Source organism: Notamacropus eugenii, chromosome 5 (assembly GCF_028372415.1).
Source record: "Notamacropus eugenii isolate mMacEug1 chromosome 5, mMacEug1.pri_v2, whole genome shotgun sequence".
NCBI classification, from domain to species: Eukaryota; Metazoa; Chordata; class Mammalia; order Diprotodontia; family Macropodidae; genus Notamacropus; species Notamacropus eugenii.
In genome coordinates this window covers 346,816,629-346,831,953 of record NC_092876.1, presented here as the reverse complement: position 1 = coordinate 346,831,953, position 15,325 = coordinate 346,816,629, and the positions used below count along the sequence as shown (strand labels likewise).

The 15,325-nt window shown below is 39.6% G+C and overlaps 1 protein-coding gene across 1 annotated transcript in view; it reads left to right on the top strand.

The window, feature by feature from the left end:
- ARHGAP31 (Rho GTPase activating protein 31) overlaps nucleotides 1-15,325 on the top strand; it is a 171,278-nt gene that overhangs the window by 131,217 nt on the left and 24,736 nt on the right. Inside the window, exons 5-7 of the mRNA XM_072613921.1 lie at nucleotides 1,572-1,679; nucleotides 3,360-3,499; nucleotides 9,574-9,772. Of these exons, the coding sequence (XP_072470022.1) occupies nucleotides 1,572-1,679; nucleotides 3,360-3,499; nucleotides 9,574-9,772 (447 nt within the window). The remainder of the gene's footprint in view (nucleotides 1-1,571; nucleotides 1,680-3,359; nucleotides 3,500-9,573; nucleotides 9,773-15,325) is intronic.

The following is a 15,325-nucleotide window of genomic DNA, read 5'->3' as shown; positions in this document are numbered from 1 at the left end:
ACAACTCAAGTTCTCTAGGAAAATGGGAGGAGACAAAGAATTTTTTGTTTTTCAGAGGGAGTTGAGTTCAGTTGAGCTCTTTACTGACTCTCCAATAAAGTAAACTTCTTACTGTTGTCTTCAAAGTGCTCTAGTGGCTAATCCTCCCCAACCTATCACTCTTCCAGCCCCCCAATCCACACCCAAACCTTCCTTCTTCCTGCCACCAATGTCTTTTCCTTCCTTCCTGAGTCTGCTCAGACCATGCCTCAAATACTGAGTAGCCTCTTGGTTTTCTTCCACCATGCCATGTTCCTCTGTTCTTTAGATCACTCCTCAAGATCCAGTCCAACAACACTCCAATCTAATAAGTATTTATTAAGTGCCTACTGATTATAAAAGACTTTACTAAGCAAAGAGGGTGCAAAAGCAGCATGGAAAATTAGCCATACCTTCAAGAAACATCGTACTGAATCTTTCTCCTTCTGGAAATTTTTATCCATCTTTGCCTAATAACTTAGATTAGAATTTATGCCTTTCTTTTTGCACTCATAGGTATTTCACATCTCCTCCTTTTATAAGCACAAGACCTGACCAGCCCTGACCCTTTAATCACAATGTTCAGAATTATATTGAGTTGCGTCTTGTACTAATTATATGTGTCTTGCTGTTGGCTTTCCGTATTTATGAAGGGCAAGAACCATGATCTATTACAGTTATATACCCCAAGTACATTACCTTTCTAACTCTTTTGGCCTCAATAACATAACAGAAACCCATGGGAAGGTCAGTGTTAGGGAATAAAGCTAATGACCAATTATGAATGAAAGAGATTCTCTCCTTATCTAACACTTGAGTGTACAGGGGCATGATTAGGCCCACAATAAAACCAAAACAGTGAACTACAAGGAAGAAGAAAGTTTTTTTAAAGTCCAACTTCAATAACAATAAGGTTTTACCATTTTTGTTGACACATTAATGGATGATTCCCACTTCCCCATGTAGCCCTGCTGCTGAAATCATCCATACCTTACAGTTCATTCTTACAACTTATTTTCTTTATTTTAACATCCCTCTCCTACCTTTCCTCACCTTTCTCCCTCATAACACATTTTCCCTAGAACTTGTCCCTGACTGTTTTGCATTAGGGCACAGCTCAGGTGTGACAAACCTCCCAAATTCACGGAATAATGGAGTGCTCCAGCTCCCTCATTTTATGGATGTGAAAACTGAGGCCCACAGAAGCTAAGACAATGTCCTTTCATGGCCTGTGCCATCCTGCATAGACAGAGAGTTACATCCAACACATATTTATTAAGTACTTCATATGTACAAATCGATATATATAAAGATGCTAGAGATAATACAAAGGCAAGGATTAATTAATACAGTTTCTGCTCTAAAGGAGCTTGCATTCTCCTGGAAGACTGAATACCAATGATATCATGAGATCTTCCTTATATTTCTCCAACATTCCTGGGAGAAGAATTCACTGATAACCCTTTAAATCTAAACTTTGAAATTATCTACAGATTACAGCATTCACAGTGGCACTGAAGTTTTTTACTTTATCAAAAAATGAATCCTTACAGGACCTTGGAATACCTGATAAGGCACCTGACCCATATCGCCTCCTTCAGTAACAAGACCAACATGCATACCAGGAACCTTGCGTTGGTGTGGGCACCAAATCTTCTCAGGTAACATCTTTACATTAACTCAAACTTTTAAAAACTGGTCAGTGAATTGATGCGGAACCAAATCAGCAGAAACGGGAGAATAGATATGATGACTACACAGATCCAAATGAAAACGACTCTGAAAATTTGCTGAGCTCAGATGAATTATCATGGCAGATATTGATCCTAGGAAATGGATGAAATTCATTTTCCTCCTTAACTGGAATATTATACACCCAGTTGAACAGTATCATTTTGTTGGCTGGTTTTGCTTAAATGTTTTTCTTTATTACAGGGGAGTATCAATGCGGAACAGGGGGCTGGGGGGGCGGGGAACGCCGAGGGAATTAGGAAATGACCTTGCTATAGAAAACTTAAGGGAGGGGGAATCAAAGGACAACCCTTTCCCCAAAAAGCAAACAACAAGCAGTCAATGAGTTCAAAGCAACAATTATGGGAAAATTAAAACAGGAGATCATATAAAACTAAAACCCCTTTTAAAGAAACTTGTTTCAATTAACTAAATCAGGAGGAAACAATTAGTAAGTCTTGGGGTCTCTGTGTGGTTTAAATTGATTTTGATGGCAAATCTCCTTCAACAGCTAATTTGGAAACATCTGGAACCAGATGGAGTTTTCTTATTATAACTACAGTAGAATAGAGAGAGACTCATGGGCCATCTCTCAAGCAAAACTTTCTAGTCTTTGTATGTGGATGACTGGCTATTCTCATCTTCATGGAGTCACTTTTAACTGGCCGAAGCCCAGAAGGTCTGCTTACTGAAGGAAAAAGACAGGCTCCTATTACTTAATGAATGATGACAAGCCCTTTAGAACAATAGGGGGAAAGGCTCTTTGAGGGGAAAAAAAAAATCTCCTTCCTTGTTACTTACTTGTACAGACTGTTTTGTTTTTAAAAGCCCTCTGTGAGTAGTTGATTCTCAGTACCTACAGCTAGTAATGGTCATTACATAAAACAGGTTTGCTGTATAATATTTAGAATAAGGTACTTGATTATCATTCAACATTCATTTATTAAGCATCTATTATGTTCCAGGCTTTAGGGACATAGACAGGAATTTAAGTCATGACCTGCAACAAGCGAACATTCTACTGGGGTAGACCATATATTCATACAGAATAAATACAAGATGGTTTTGGAAGAGAGTGCACTAACATCTGGAAAGGCTTCATGTGCAACAGGAGTTCGTAATATTTTCCCTGTAATATGTCCCTTTGGCATTCTGGTGAAGCCTTTTGACCACTTCTCAGAGAAACGCTTTTAAATTAATAAAATAAAGGAAACAGATTATATTGAAATACAATTAGCAAAATATTTATTTAAAAATACACAGTTCACAGACTCTAGGATAAGATTCCCTGATGGAGAAAATGACATTTTCATCTAAGCTTTGAAGGAAATAGATTCTTAGACATGCAGGTGAGGGGGGGATGTGTTATAGGCATGGGGTACAGCTAGGTCTAAAGCTTGGAAGTGGGAGAAATAGGGTTGTGTGAAGAACAGTAAGGAGGACAGTATGGATAAGTATTGGATCAGTTAGTCAACCCTAGCTGCGTCACTGTACAGGTTAGCAAATGTTAAAAAATTGAGGGATTTGGCTCATAGGTTCTTTCTGGTTACTTTTTCTTTCCTATCGCATAATGCATTGCCATTCACTGTATATTTTCCCTTATGCCTTAGGTCCAAGGAAATTGAAGCTATTGGCTGTAATGGAGATGCAGCCTTTCTTGCCGTCCGAGTCCAGCAGGTGGTGATTGAGTTTATCTTGAATCATGTAGATCAAATTTTCAGCAGCTCATCCTGCTCCATAGAGAATGACGGTAATTGTTTGTCCTGACATTTGTCACATGATCTGGCAGCCCATCTCAATCTTTCTTTTCTGTAGCAGTGTAAGCCAGAAACAAGTTGGTACAGGAATGGAATCCAAACCAGTGTCTGTTCCATGCATGGCCCCATGCCTTTAATATTTGTTGGGCCTTGCCATGCATATGTCTGTGTCTGCTGGATGTATGTGCCGTGTGTTTGTAATTGCCCTTTGCATGTTTCTGTCTGTTCTGTCATTCACGGCTTGCACCTGTCATGCATGCAGTCCCTGTGATGCGGTTAGGGGCAACAGGATTCTTGCAATTATTGTGGTCATAATGATTTTTCTAAGCTATTCACAAGGTTGATTTAATATTTGGCAACAATGGGCACATTCTTCTGTTCCAATGCCTAGCTGCCTTCTTATTTCTTCATGTGTCATCTCAGAAGATGCTGATGCCTTCATCTGGATTACAAGAGCTAATCAATTAACTAGTCAAAAGGTATTAGCGCCCACTAGGAGTTGGGTCTATGGTGGGTGTTGAGGAGACATAGACAAAAAGGTAACTTCCCCCATATCAAGGAGCTAATACTCCACTGGAGGAGACTAATGGTGTATATATAAAATATATAGGGACTGGATCTCTGATTTCATTGGTCCAGGGATTTCCTAAGGGAAAATACCTCTTGTAGGTCACCATCTTCTCTCTGCTTAGAACAGTGAGGTTGACTTGTCAATAGTCACCTAGGCTGTATGATTCAGAGTAGGATTTGAACCCAGACTTCAAGGCGAGATCTGTCTACTATATCACAATAGCCTCCCTATGTCCAAAATAAATGGAAGGGAATTTGGGAAAGAAACACTATAGAAGATGGGGCAGTCAGGAAAAGCATGATGTAGATGGTGGCATCTGAAGGAAAGGAAGTATTCGAAGAGGCTAACGTGAAGCAGGGTCGCATTCCAGGGATGGGAGACAATAAATACAAAGAAATGGAGATGAGACATGGGACATCTCATAGGAAAATCAGTAAAAAGGTCAGTTTGACTGGACTGTGGAATGCAAAAGGGTGAGGATTATGGCCTAGAGCTCCTTTTATTTCCCTCCCAGGCTTGGGAGAATGTGCGTCACATGGTCTGAAGTGGAGCTGAACCCACCAGGAAGGATTAAGGATCACAGCATTCAGAAGTTAGAAAAATGCAAGAAGCTTCATAAGGGGGATAATAATAGCATTTACCTCCCAGGGCTTTTGTAAGGATCAAATGAAATAACCTTTATAAAGCATATTGCAAAGCTTTAAGGGCTATATAAATGTTAGCTCTTATTAATAAAGACTGTTAGTGGTGCTCCTGACTTGAATTGCCCAATAAATTGGAAGAAGGCTTAAAATTTTTTGAAGTTTTTTTAATTCTCCTCCAATATTTGTCCATGGTACATATGTTCTTAGAACTTATGATTTTGTGGATTGCTTGCTAGGAGCATTATAGAGGGGTTTCTGGGTCAAATATGGTACTCTCAGTCAGGAAAAGGTGACTCTTAGATTAGACATTATGGGTTCTATATCTTGGTGAGATTATCACAGGTCTAGGGTCTGACTCTTGTAGGTCTAGTCTCTATGTAGTCAAACTTGGGGCAACCCAGAGTCTGGGGAAAATGGCTATTCAAACTCACATGAGATTCATTTACGTGCTAAAATACCAATCTATCAATTGTCATGGTTAATCTCATACAGATGTAAAAAAATATAACTGCCTAGAAACCAGAATGTTTATGCTGGAAGAGCCCAATCTCTTCCCAGTAGGCAACCTTACTTGGAAAAACAAATTAATAACCAGAAGATTGCTTGGTAAATAAAGGCTCCAGGAAAGGAAATTATATGGCTTCCTGGGATATTTCCCATATCAGGTTGTGATGCTCTCATCAGTCACTGCTCTCCTGGGGATAATCTGCCTGGCAGCTTGGCATACTGGGCACAGCGCCCTCTCTCTCTGCTCAGTGCTGGAAACACACCAACAATTCTTATGCTCCCCAGCTGCCTTTGTTGATTCCATGAAAACTATTAGGATCATAACTGCTGTGAGCTGTTCTTTTTTAAGGGTTTTTGCTAAGTTAAGCCTTTTTGGATTTCTAAGAGAAGTTTAGAGTTAGTGGGAACCTTCAGTGCTCTTGGTTTGATATGGCTTAGTTGGGTCTCAAGCTTCAAGTACAACCTCCTCGTTAAACAGATGAGGTACACAGACATTAAATGTTTTGCCAAAAGTCACATAGTTAATAAACAGAAGAGTCAGGATTTGAACTAGTTTCATAATAAGATAATACCTTATTTAAATCAATTCCACTCTAAATGAGTTAAATTGCTGTTCAGTTGTGTATGACTCTTCATGACCCTATTTGGGGTTTTCTTGGGAAAGATACTGGAGTGGTTTACCATTTCCTTCTCTAGCATATTTGATAGATGAGGACACTGAGGCAAAAAGGGTCAAGTGACTTATCCAGGGTCACATATCAGGTAAGTGGCTGAGGCCAGATTTGAACTTACAAAAATGAGTCTTCCTGACTCTAGGCCACCTAGCTGCCTGTCTTTTACTCACTAAAGTGAGTAGCTACCCTATAACATCTTAATCTCCAGTCCCTCTGTGTGAGCTCTTGGAAGTTTTTTTTTTTTTGTGGGAAGGAAGAAAGTACCTTACTGTATGCACCAGGCATTGTGCTAAGTACCTTATACATATTTTATTTGATTCTTGTAACAACACTGGGAGGTAGGTGCTATTATTATCCTTATTATACAGTTAAGAAAACAGGCAAACAGAGGTTAAGTGACTTGCCCAGGAGCACATACCTAGTGTCTGAGATCACATTTGAACATGATCAGCTGTTTCTGACTCCAAGCTTGGCACTCTATCCACTGCACTACCTAGCCACCTATAAGACTTACTATATGACTCATTATTAGTCATAAAAGTTGTCCCTTTACAGTTTTTGGTTTTCCTATTAGTCTTTGCCTCAGTTTATTCCTTGTTCCAGATCTTATTTTTCAGCCTTAATTCATTTCCTGTCTCTCTTGCTAAAGTGCATCTCCCAAAAAGTACCTTTCTCCTTAAAGAATCTTAGATCTGGAAGAAACTTCTAAGGTCCTCTAGTCTAACCCATACCTGACCAAGAATACCCTCTATAGTCCTCCTAACAAGTAATCAACAAAGGGATGATTTATAAGAATACATGTACCATGGACAAATGTTGGAGGAGAATTAAATAAGCTTAAAATATTAAACTTTCTTCCAATTTAATCAGTTTAGTCTTTGAGTAACTAAAGTCAGGAACTTCACTAAAAGCCTTTGTTAATAATAGCAAGCATTATAGAACTTAAAGTTTTGCAAAAAGCTTTATAAATGTTATTTCATTTGATTTCATTCTGATAACAACCCTGGTAGGTAATGCTGTTATGATTCCCTTTTTACAGATAAGGAAATTGAGGCACAGAAATGTTAAGTGATGTGCATCTCATCTCTTAGCCCAGTGCCTGGCATGTAATAGGCAACTTAATAGATGTTTCTTTATTGATCACATACCTAGTGAGTATCTGAGGGAGGATTTAAAGTCAGATCTTCTGTATTCCAAGTCCAAGACTCTGTCCACTATGCCACCAAGCTGCCTCACTTCCAAACAAGTGAGAGGTTTTAAGAAGCGTATTTAAAAGTTTTCATATTTATTAACCAATACCTAAAATGATTCTTCTCCCTAGAATTATAGGACATATCAGCATAGTATACAGGGATAGCCATCATCATATCCCCTTGATCTATATCATTTCACAATAAGTTCAATGAAATATTAAAACAAAAATATTATTACTCAAGTAAAACTACTATAACTTTGCAAATCATAACATCCATCACCCATTCATAACTTTACTCCTATGAACTAACTAACCCAAATAATGTCATTTCATATAATAGTTTGTGGAAAAAATTAACAGCATCAGGAGGGGAATACTTCAATACAATTCCAACTTTCCAAAAGACCCTTTATCTGAATCTTTGGATCTATTGCTTCCTATGGAGAAGGTCATATTATAATGCTACATAATATAATAATCAATCATCAAGAATTTATTAAGCATCTACTATATACCAGGCTTATCTAAACTTTGAGCATACAAATACAAATGTGAGATTGTTCTTTTCTTTGAGGAGCTCATGTTCTATGAGATAAGAATGTTTTATGTGGTGTGTCATGCTCTATAATAGAGCATAGTCATGTTACATACGTGCTATGATTGGAGTTAACCCTATAATGTTTTCTTAGCCATTCATTGAAGGCATCACAGAGCCTCGTTGGTGTTCAAAAATACACTCAGTACTAATGTAGTTCCCAAAGATTGAGAAAAGGTCAACTTGAAGCTCCTCTATTTATTAGAGAAAAAAATAGAACTCTGGAAACAAGTGACAGTCAGCATCACTTTCCTTTCTAAGAAAATACTCCAGCATATCATAGAAGCATCTCCTAGACACCAGGAATGTTACTGAGTATTTTATATAAAGCAGTATCTTTGTGAGTACATATATATATTCCCCCCCCCCCCCCCCCTGTAAGATTGTGAATCTGGAGCTAAAAAGGATTCCAGTCTGATCTTTCATTTTATAGATTTTACAGATTTTTTTTTTTGACATTTTACAGATGAGACTTAGGGAGTTTATGTGATTGAACATGGTTACATACCATAGTCACTTATTGCCCTTCTGCGCTAGAATGGTAAACTTGGTAGATCAGAGCAAATCCAGGCAGAAATACAGTTAGGTTGTTCAGTTATGTCGGACTTTGTGACCCCATTTTAAGGTTTTCTTGGCAAAGATACTGCAGCGGTCAGCCATTTCCTTCTCCAGCTCCTTTTATAGATGAGGAAACTGAGGCACACAGGGTTAAATTACTCGTCCAGGATCACACAGCTAGGAAGTATCTGAGGCTGGATTTGAACATAAGAAGAGGAGTCTTCCTGACTCCAGGCCTGGCATGTTATCCACTGCACCTTCTAACTGCCCTAGAAATACGGTGTATATCAAGGACCATTGGTTCTCCAACTTTTATGGGGAGAATAGCCTCCTACCTTCCTTCACTCAGGCTCTGCCCAACAGTTTATCCTAAACTCTGCCCTGCTGATTTCAGAGGAAGAAGTAATCCTCCTTTGTTAGTGACCCAGGAACACTATCACGCCAGCATCAGAGCTAACATTAGTACAGTGCTTTAAGGTTTGCAAAGTGCTTTACAAATCTCATTTCATTTTATCCTCACAACAATCCTGGGAGGAAGGGTTATCATTTTACAGATGAGAAAACTGAGGCTAAGAGAGATTTAGTGATTTGGTCACCATTACACAACTTATAAGTATCTGAGGCACTTCCTGACTAAATCTGGCACTTTGTCTATGATACCATCTACTTGCCTCACATAGTTAACATGTAGCATAGCAAACTGGGTGGGTACCTAGGTGGCACAGTGGATAGGGCACTAGGCTTGGAATCAGGAAGGTTCATCTTTCTAGCCCTGGAGTCAGGAGGACCTGAGTTCAAATCCAGCCTCAGACACTAACTGTGTGACCCTGGGCAAGTCATTTAACCTTGTTTGTCTCAGTTTCCTCATCTGTAAAATGAGCTGGAGAAGGAAATGGAAAACTACTCCAATATCTTTGCCAAGAAAACCCCAAAATGGGGTTATGAAGAGTTGACTCAACAACAGCAAATCGTAGTAATACCTTCATGAGACAGAGCAGTCTAATTTCCATCATGTTCAACCACCAAACATAGTACTTACTGGATAGAAAGTCACTTTCACTCCTATTTTCAGTTCTTCCCTCATCTGCAAAATCCAGACAAAGGCAAATCATTGCCAAAGAAAGTTGTCCTCTGGGCTAATATGGTTCTGGTGATGTCTTCTGAATAACCAGGAGGAAAGCCAAGGGCCTGTTCTTCCATCCTTGGGATCTGGGTTTGTACTCAACAACAGTTACTGAGAGAGGGGCTGTAGGAAGTAGGGATGGTTTGATTTCAATCCTTAGGTTCTCCTCACTGGACTGACTTCCTCCTGTTTCTTTACAGAAAACAGGCCAATTATGAAAAGTCTGACCTTGCCTGCCCTCTCCCTCCCCATGAAGTTGGTGAGCCTTGAAGAGGCTCAGGCTCGGAGTCTGGCTACTAACCACCCCGCACGCAAGGAGAGGAGGGAGAACAGCCTGCCTGAGATTGTTCCTTCCACGGGAGCCCTCTTCCATACTGTCCTTGAGTTACCAGACAGCAAGTAAGCTTGTATTTTTTAACCTAAGCCCTTAAAACATATTTCAATGCTGGGAAATTTTAGGAGCAAGCTGGAGAAGCAAGGAATGGTTTTCCTACTTCTCTGCCAGGTGAGGAAGTCAATTAAACAAGGTTATATTAAGCATTTATTATGACTGACTAACTACTAAGCCTTGTGCTAGATGGAGAGGATAGAAGTATGAGAAATGAAGCAGTCCCTACAAATAAGGCTCTTATATTCTAATGGGGCAAGTATCAAAAAAATATATAATTATATTCAAGCATAAAAAGAAAGTCAGTAAATACAAATAAATATAAACGCAAATTAAGTACAAGGTAGATTAGAGGGAAGGCACTAGCATTTGGGAGTATCAAGCAAGGAAGTGGTACTAAAGTCAAGCCTTAAAGGAAAAGAACCTCCATAAAGGAAAAGTAAGGAGGGAATACATTGCAGGTCTGGGGGAAGACCAGTGCAAAGTTTTGGAATCAGGAGATGGAATGTTGGGTGTGGGTTACAGAGAGAAGGCTAATTTGACCGGATAACAGAGTAGAAAGAAGGCTACCATCCACAAAGGCTGGGAAGATAAATTGCGACCAGCTTTTGAATGGCTTTAAAAGCTCAATAGAGAGATTTATATTTTATCTGAGAAACAGTAGGAAGGGAGAGAGGTCAGATTATATTATCACGATAACTTTATATATTTTTTTGAGAGTCAAAAGAAAGTCCTTGGACTTGACTGAGTAGGAGAATCCCATGCTTAGATATGCGTTTAAGGAAAATCCCTGGCAGCAGTGTGTAGGATAGAGTCCAGTCGAGGGAAATTTGAAGCCAATTAGGGGTCTATTGCACTAATCTAGACCAGTCAGTCAATCCATTAGCATTTATTAAGGTAAATGTGTCAGTGGAGGGAAAGGGTCAAGGGCAAGAAATGTCATATTTTCTTCCAGGACAGGGCAAGAAAAGAAGAAATGATTTCCAGAATTCTGGTACCAACCTCATCACTTCCAGCAGTTGTAGGAGAATTCTTCTGTGCCAGGAATTGTTTGATTTCTATAGAGTAGATAACTTTTCGGTGTAGCTATGTATTTTTTCCCAGCTTATTACCACACCTGGGGTGCGTTACTTACAGAGTTGTGCAGCTGTGTGAAATAGACTAACTCTGATTGCCTGAAAGACACCAGACCAGACCTGTAGCACCAAGGATGTTCTCTCTTGCTGCTCTGCCTCGCTGTTTGTTTTTAGAAGCATACTATCTTTGCAATGCATAAGTCCCACGTAAGTGACTTGAAATCTTTAGAGCAAGGACTTTGTGCAGAAATAGACATACAATGTCCGGGTCCAGTTCTTACTTGGGCTGAATTCCTGAGTTTCTCCCAATGAGTACAAGGCTTGGACTCTGCTCCCCCTGGTGTTTTCCTGATTTACTGCACTTTCTCAGCTAGTATCACAGGTTCTCGTTCCTTTCTTTGAAAGAAATAAAAATGAAGATCACAAATCGAACTCTCTATATGGTGGTGATTGTCCATCGCCTACATTTGCAATAATAGCTACAGAGGCCAGTGGAAAGCAGCAATGGACAGTGTTTTCTAATCCAAAGTCTGCTTTCAGTTCAGGTTTACAGCCAATTTAAAGCATGTCCCCCCAGTTCGTGAAGTTGTCAAGGGTCTTTTTTTCCCTTATTGATGTCATAGCAATGAGGGCTGTGAGGGCATGTTCAGTAAGTAGCCTGAGAAGTCTAGCTATAATTGGCTTTAAGCTCCTTACAAGGTTCTCCCCTTGTTTTCTATGTCCCAAAGCTCTTGAGGGAGCTACCCAGCTATTCAATGTCTTTGGTGCATGAGCCCTCATCACTGCCAAGTCCTCACAAGAACCTTGGCTTCCTCTGCTGGAACTGCCTGGGATTGGAGGTCTTTCACCTTGCCTTATCCAGATACAGGTCCCCACTTCACTGCTTGGCCATTCCACTGTATACTTTCATTTATTCCATCATCTTCATGTTTTCCCTATTACAACCTTGGACTCTTGTAACCTGGAACCACTCCCCACATAGGTAGTACAGTGGGTATGGCACTGGGCTTAGTCAGAAAGACTTGAGTTCAAATTTGACCTCCACTTATTAGCCATCTGACCCTGGGTAGGTCACTTAACCTCTGTCTGCCTATTTCCTCAACTGTAAAATGGGGTTAATAAGAGGGACAGGATTGCTATGAGAATCAATAATTTTTACAGTTTGGTGATTTTACATATGATGCAAATTTACATATTACAAATAATATATGTAAATGATTATGCCTTTCCCTTCCTAGCATAACCTTCCACATAAACCTTGATTTCTCTGTTGATTAATAGCTGCCATACTAGTTCAGGGTTCTGTCATTTCTCACCTGGATTATTTCATTGAACCATCATCGCCCACCCCCATGTCCATGAACGTTGTTTTGTTGTTGTTTCTAAACTTTCTATTTATAACTTTTAGATAAATAGAAACATTGAGCATTTATTAAGTAAGAATGTAATACATATCAGGTATCTTTCCAATTTACCCCATTAGAATATAAACTCCTTGAGGGCAGACTGCCTTGCTTACTTGTCTTTTTCTCCTCAGCATTAAACATAGTGCCTGGCATATAGCAAGTACTTAAATACTTAATGAAATAGTCCAGGGGAAGGATGATGGATCCTGAACTAGGGCAGTGGCAAATCAACAAGTATTTATTGACTACAGTGTGATAGGTACCCTGTGTTGACACAGGGTGAAAAGGAAATAATCTTTACCCTTAAGGAGCTTACATACTCTTGGACTGTGTTGAGGTTTGTGCCATGTGCTCAGGGTAGAACCCCTATCCACACAGTAGCCAGCCCTTTCCCCTTTGGGTAACATTTAAATTTTTTATTTACAGCTTTTGTTTTTATAACACCTTCATTTTTTTATATCCTTCTACATTCTCCCCTATCTAGCAATCCATCCTTTGTAACAACAACAGAGCAAGAATAAGGACAGATGAGCAAAACTAACCAAACTGTAACCTGGGTCTGACAGTACTTGCAATGTTCCACACTTATAGTGACTCACCTATACAGAAATGGGACAGAGATTTTTTTCTCATCTCTTCTTTGGGGACAAGCTTGTATATACCACTCTTCTGTATTTATAAATAAATTATATTGATACTTGTTTATATCACCTACATAACCTATCATCTTTCTCTTTCCTTCCCAGAGAATTATCTTTATAAATTAAATAAAATAAAAAGGAAGAAAAAATTCTAAATCCACAAAATTAACCAACTTTGCAAAGTAGTTTTACATTCCATGCAGTGTGGATGTGTATATTTTTCAAATGGAAGAGTTTCCTGGCATGGTGCTGGTAGACTGTCCAGGTTTCATAGGCATACAACAATGAGGTCAGTACAATGGCTCTGTAGACCTTCAGTTTAGTAGTCAGTCTGAAACTTCTTCTCTCCCATACTTTGCTTCTGAGCCTCCAAACACTGAGTTAGCTTTGGCAATGAGTGTGTCAACCTCATTATCAGTGTGTACATGCCTGGCAAGTACACTACCAAGGTAACTGAAATTACCCACAACATTCAAAACTTCTCCATTTGCTATAATGGATGGTTACACGTATGGGTGGTGATCAGGTGGTGGTTGATGGAGCACCTGTGTTTTCTTGGTGTTAATTATTAGGCCAAAATTAGCACAGGCAGCACAGAATCGATCCATACTTTGTTGCATCTCAGCTTCAGAGGCTGCATTGACTGCACAATCATCTGCAAACAAAAAATTATGCAACTACACTCCCTCCACTTTGGTCTTGGCTTGTAACCTTTTCAGATTGAAGAATTTACCATCAGTATGGTGACTGACCTTGATACCGTGTTCATCTTCATTGAGAGTATTTGACAACATGGCTGAAAACATAATGCTAAAAAGCATGGGATCAAGAACACAGCTTCTTTCCCTCCATTGGTGACTGGGAAGGCACAAGAGCATTGTCCATTATCTAGAACCCAGGCAAGCATGCCATCATGAAATTGACATACAATACTGATGAACTTCTCTGGGCAAGCAAATCTTGACATAATTTTCCATAAGCCCTCATGACTAACAGTATCAAAGGCCTTGGTCAGATCTACAGTCGTTGTGTACAGACCTCTATTCTGCTCCTGGCATTTCTCCTGGAGTTGTTGGGCAGCAAATATCATATCAACTACTCTTCAGCCCTTTCTTAAGCCACACTGACTCTCAGGTAGATACCATTTTCTAGGTGAAAGATCAGTCTATTGAGAAGAGATCTGGTGAGAATCTTACCAGTAATGACTAAGAGAGAGACCTCCCTGTGATTGTTGCAGGACTCTCTCTTCCCTTTACCTTTATAGAGTTTGCAATGGAGGCATCCTTGAACTCCTGGGGGATAACCTCCTCTTGCCATATAACCTGGAAAATTTCAATCAGCTTTTTTATAAGCAATTGTCCCCCTACCTTGTAAATCTCAGCTGGAATAGAATCAGCACCAAGTGCTTTGCCACATGAAAGGAGCCTAATGGCCCTCAAAATCTCTTCTTCAATTGGAAGTTCAACTAAGGAGGGATTGACTTCAAACTGAGGTAACAGTCATTGGCCTCAGCATTGATTGATGATGGTCTGTTGAGAACACTATGGAAGTGTTCAGCCCATCTCTCTAGGATTATGTCCTTATCACTAATCAATGTGGCTCCTTCAGCACTATGTAGTTATGAGGCACCATGGGTTTTTGGTCCATAAATAGACTTCAGGGAATCATAAAAGCGCTTTGGATTGTTACTATCAGCTTAAGACTGAATTTCATCTACCTTCTTCCTGAGCCAAGAATCCTGCATCTCCCTAAGCTTTGCTTGTACTTTACTTTTGAAGAAATTAAATGTCTTAAGAAGATTCTGAAGGTCATCTGGCAAGATAAGGTACCAGACACTGAAATCCTTACTCAAACTAAACTGCCAAGCATTCAAACTAAGCTTCAGAGAGCACAACTCCAATGGGCTGGCCTCGTTGTTTGAATTCAAAACGTTTGCCTAAAAGACTGTTTTATGGAAAACACACAGGGCAAGTGCTCACATGGTGGTCAGAAGAAGTGATACAAGTACACTCTCAAGGTCCCTCTCAAGAACTTTGGAATTGATTGTGTGACATGGGAGACACTGGCAGAGGACCACTCAGCATGGTGTGCCCACATCAGAGAAGGTGCTGTCCTCTATGAGCAAAGCAGAACTGAAATAGCTCAAAGGAAATATAGGATGCGTAAATTTGGAGTATCTACCCCAAATGTTTGCAGGGTCTATTTGTGCCCAATCTGTGGTAGAGCATTCCAAGCTTGTATTGGTCTGATCAGCCACAGTTGAACACACTGAAACTTGACTTTATCATAATGATGTCATTTTGGTCCTCTTCAAGAATGAAAGACAATCAACCAACCAGTCAACCATATGTATATAATGCAATAACATTATGTGTGTACCTTTGGTCCCCCACTTTAGGAGGATATCTCCTATCAATTGTGCAATACTTCTATAAAATCAG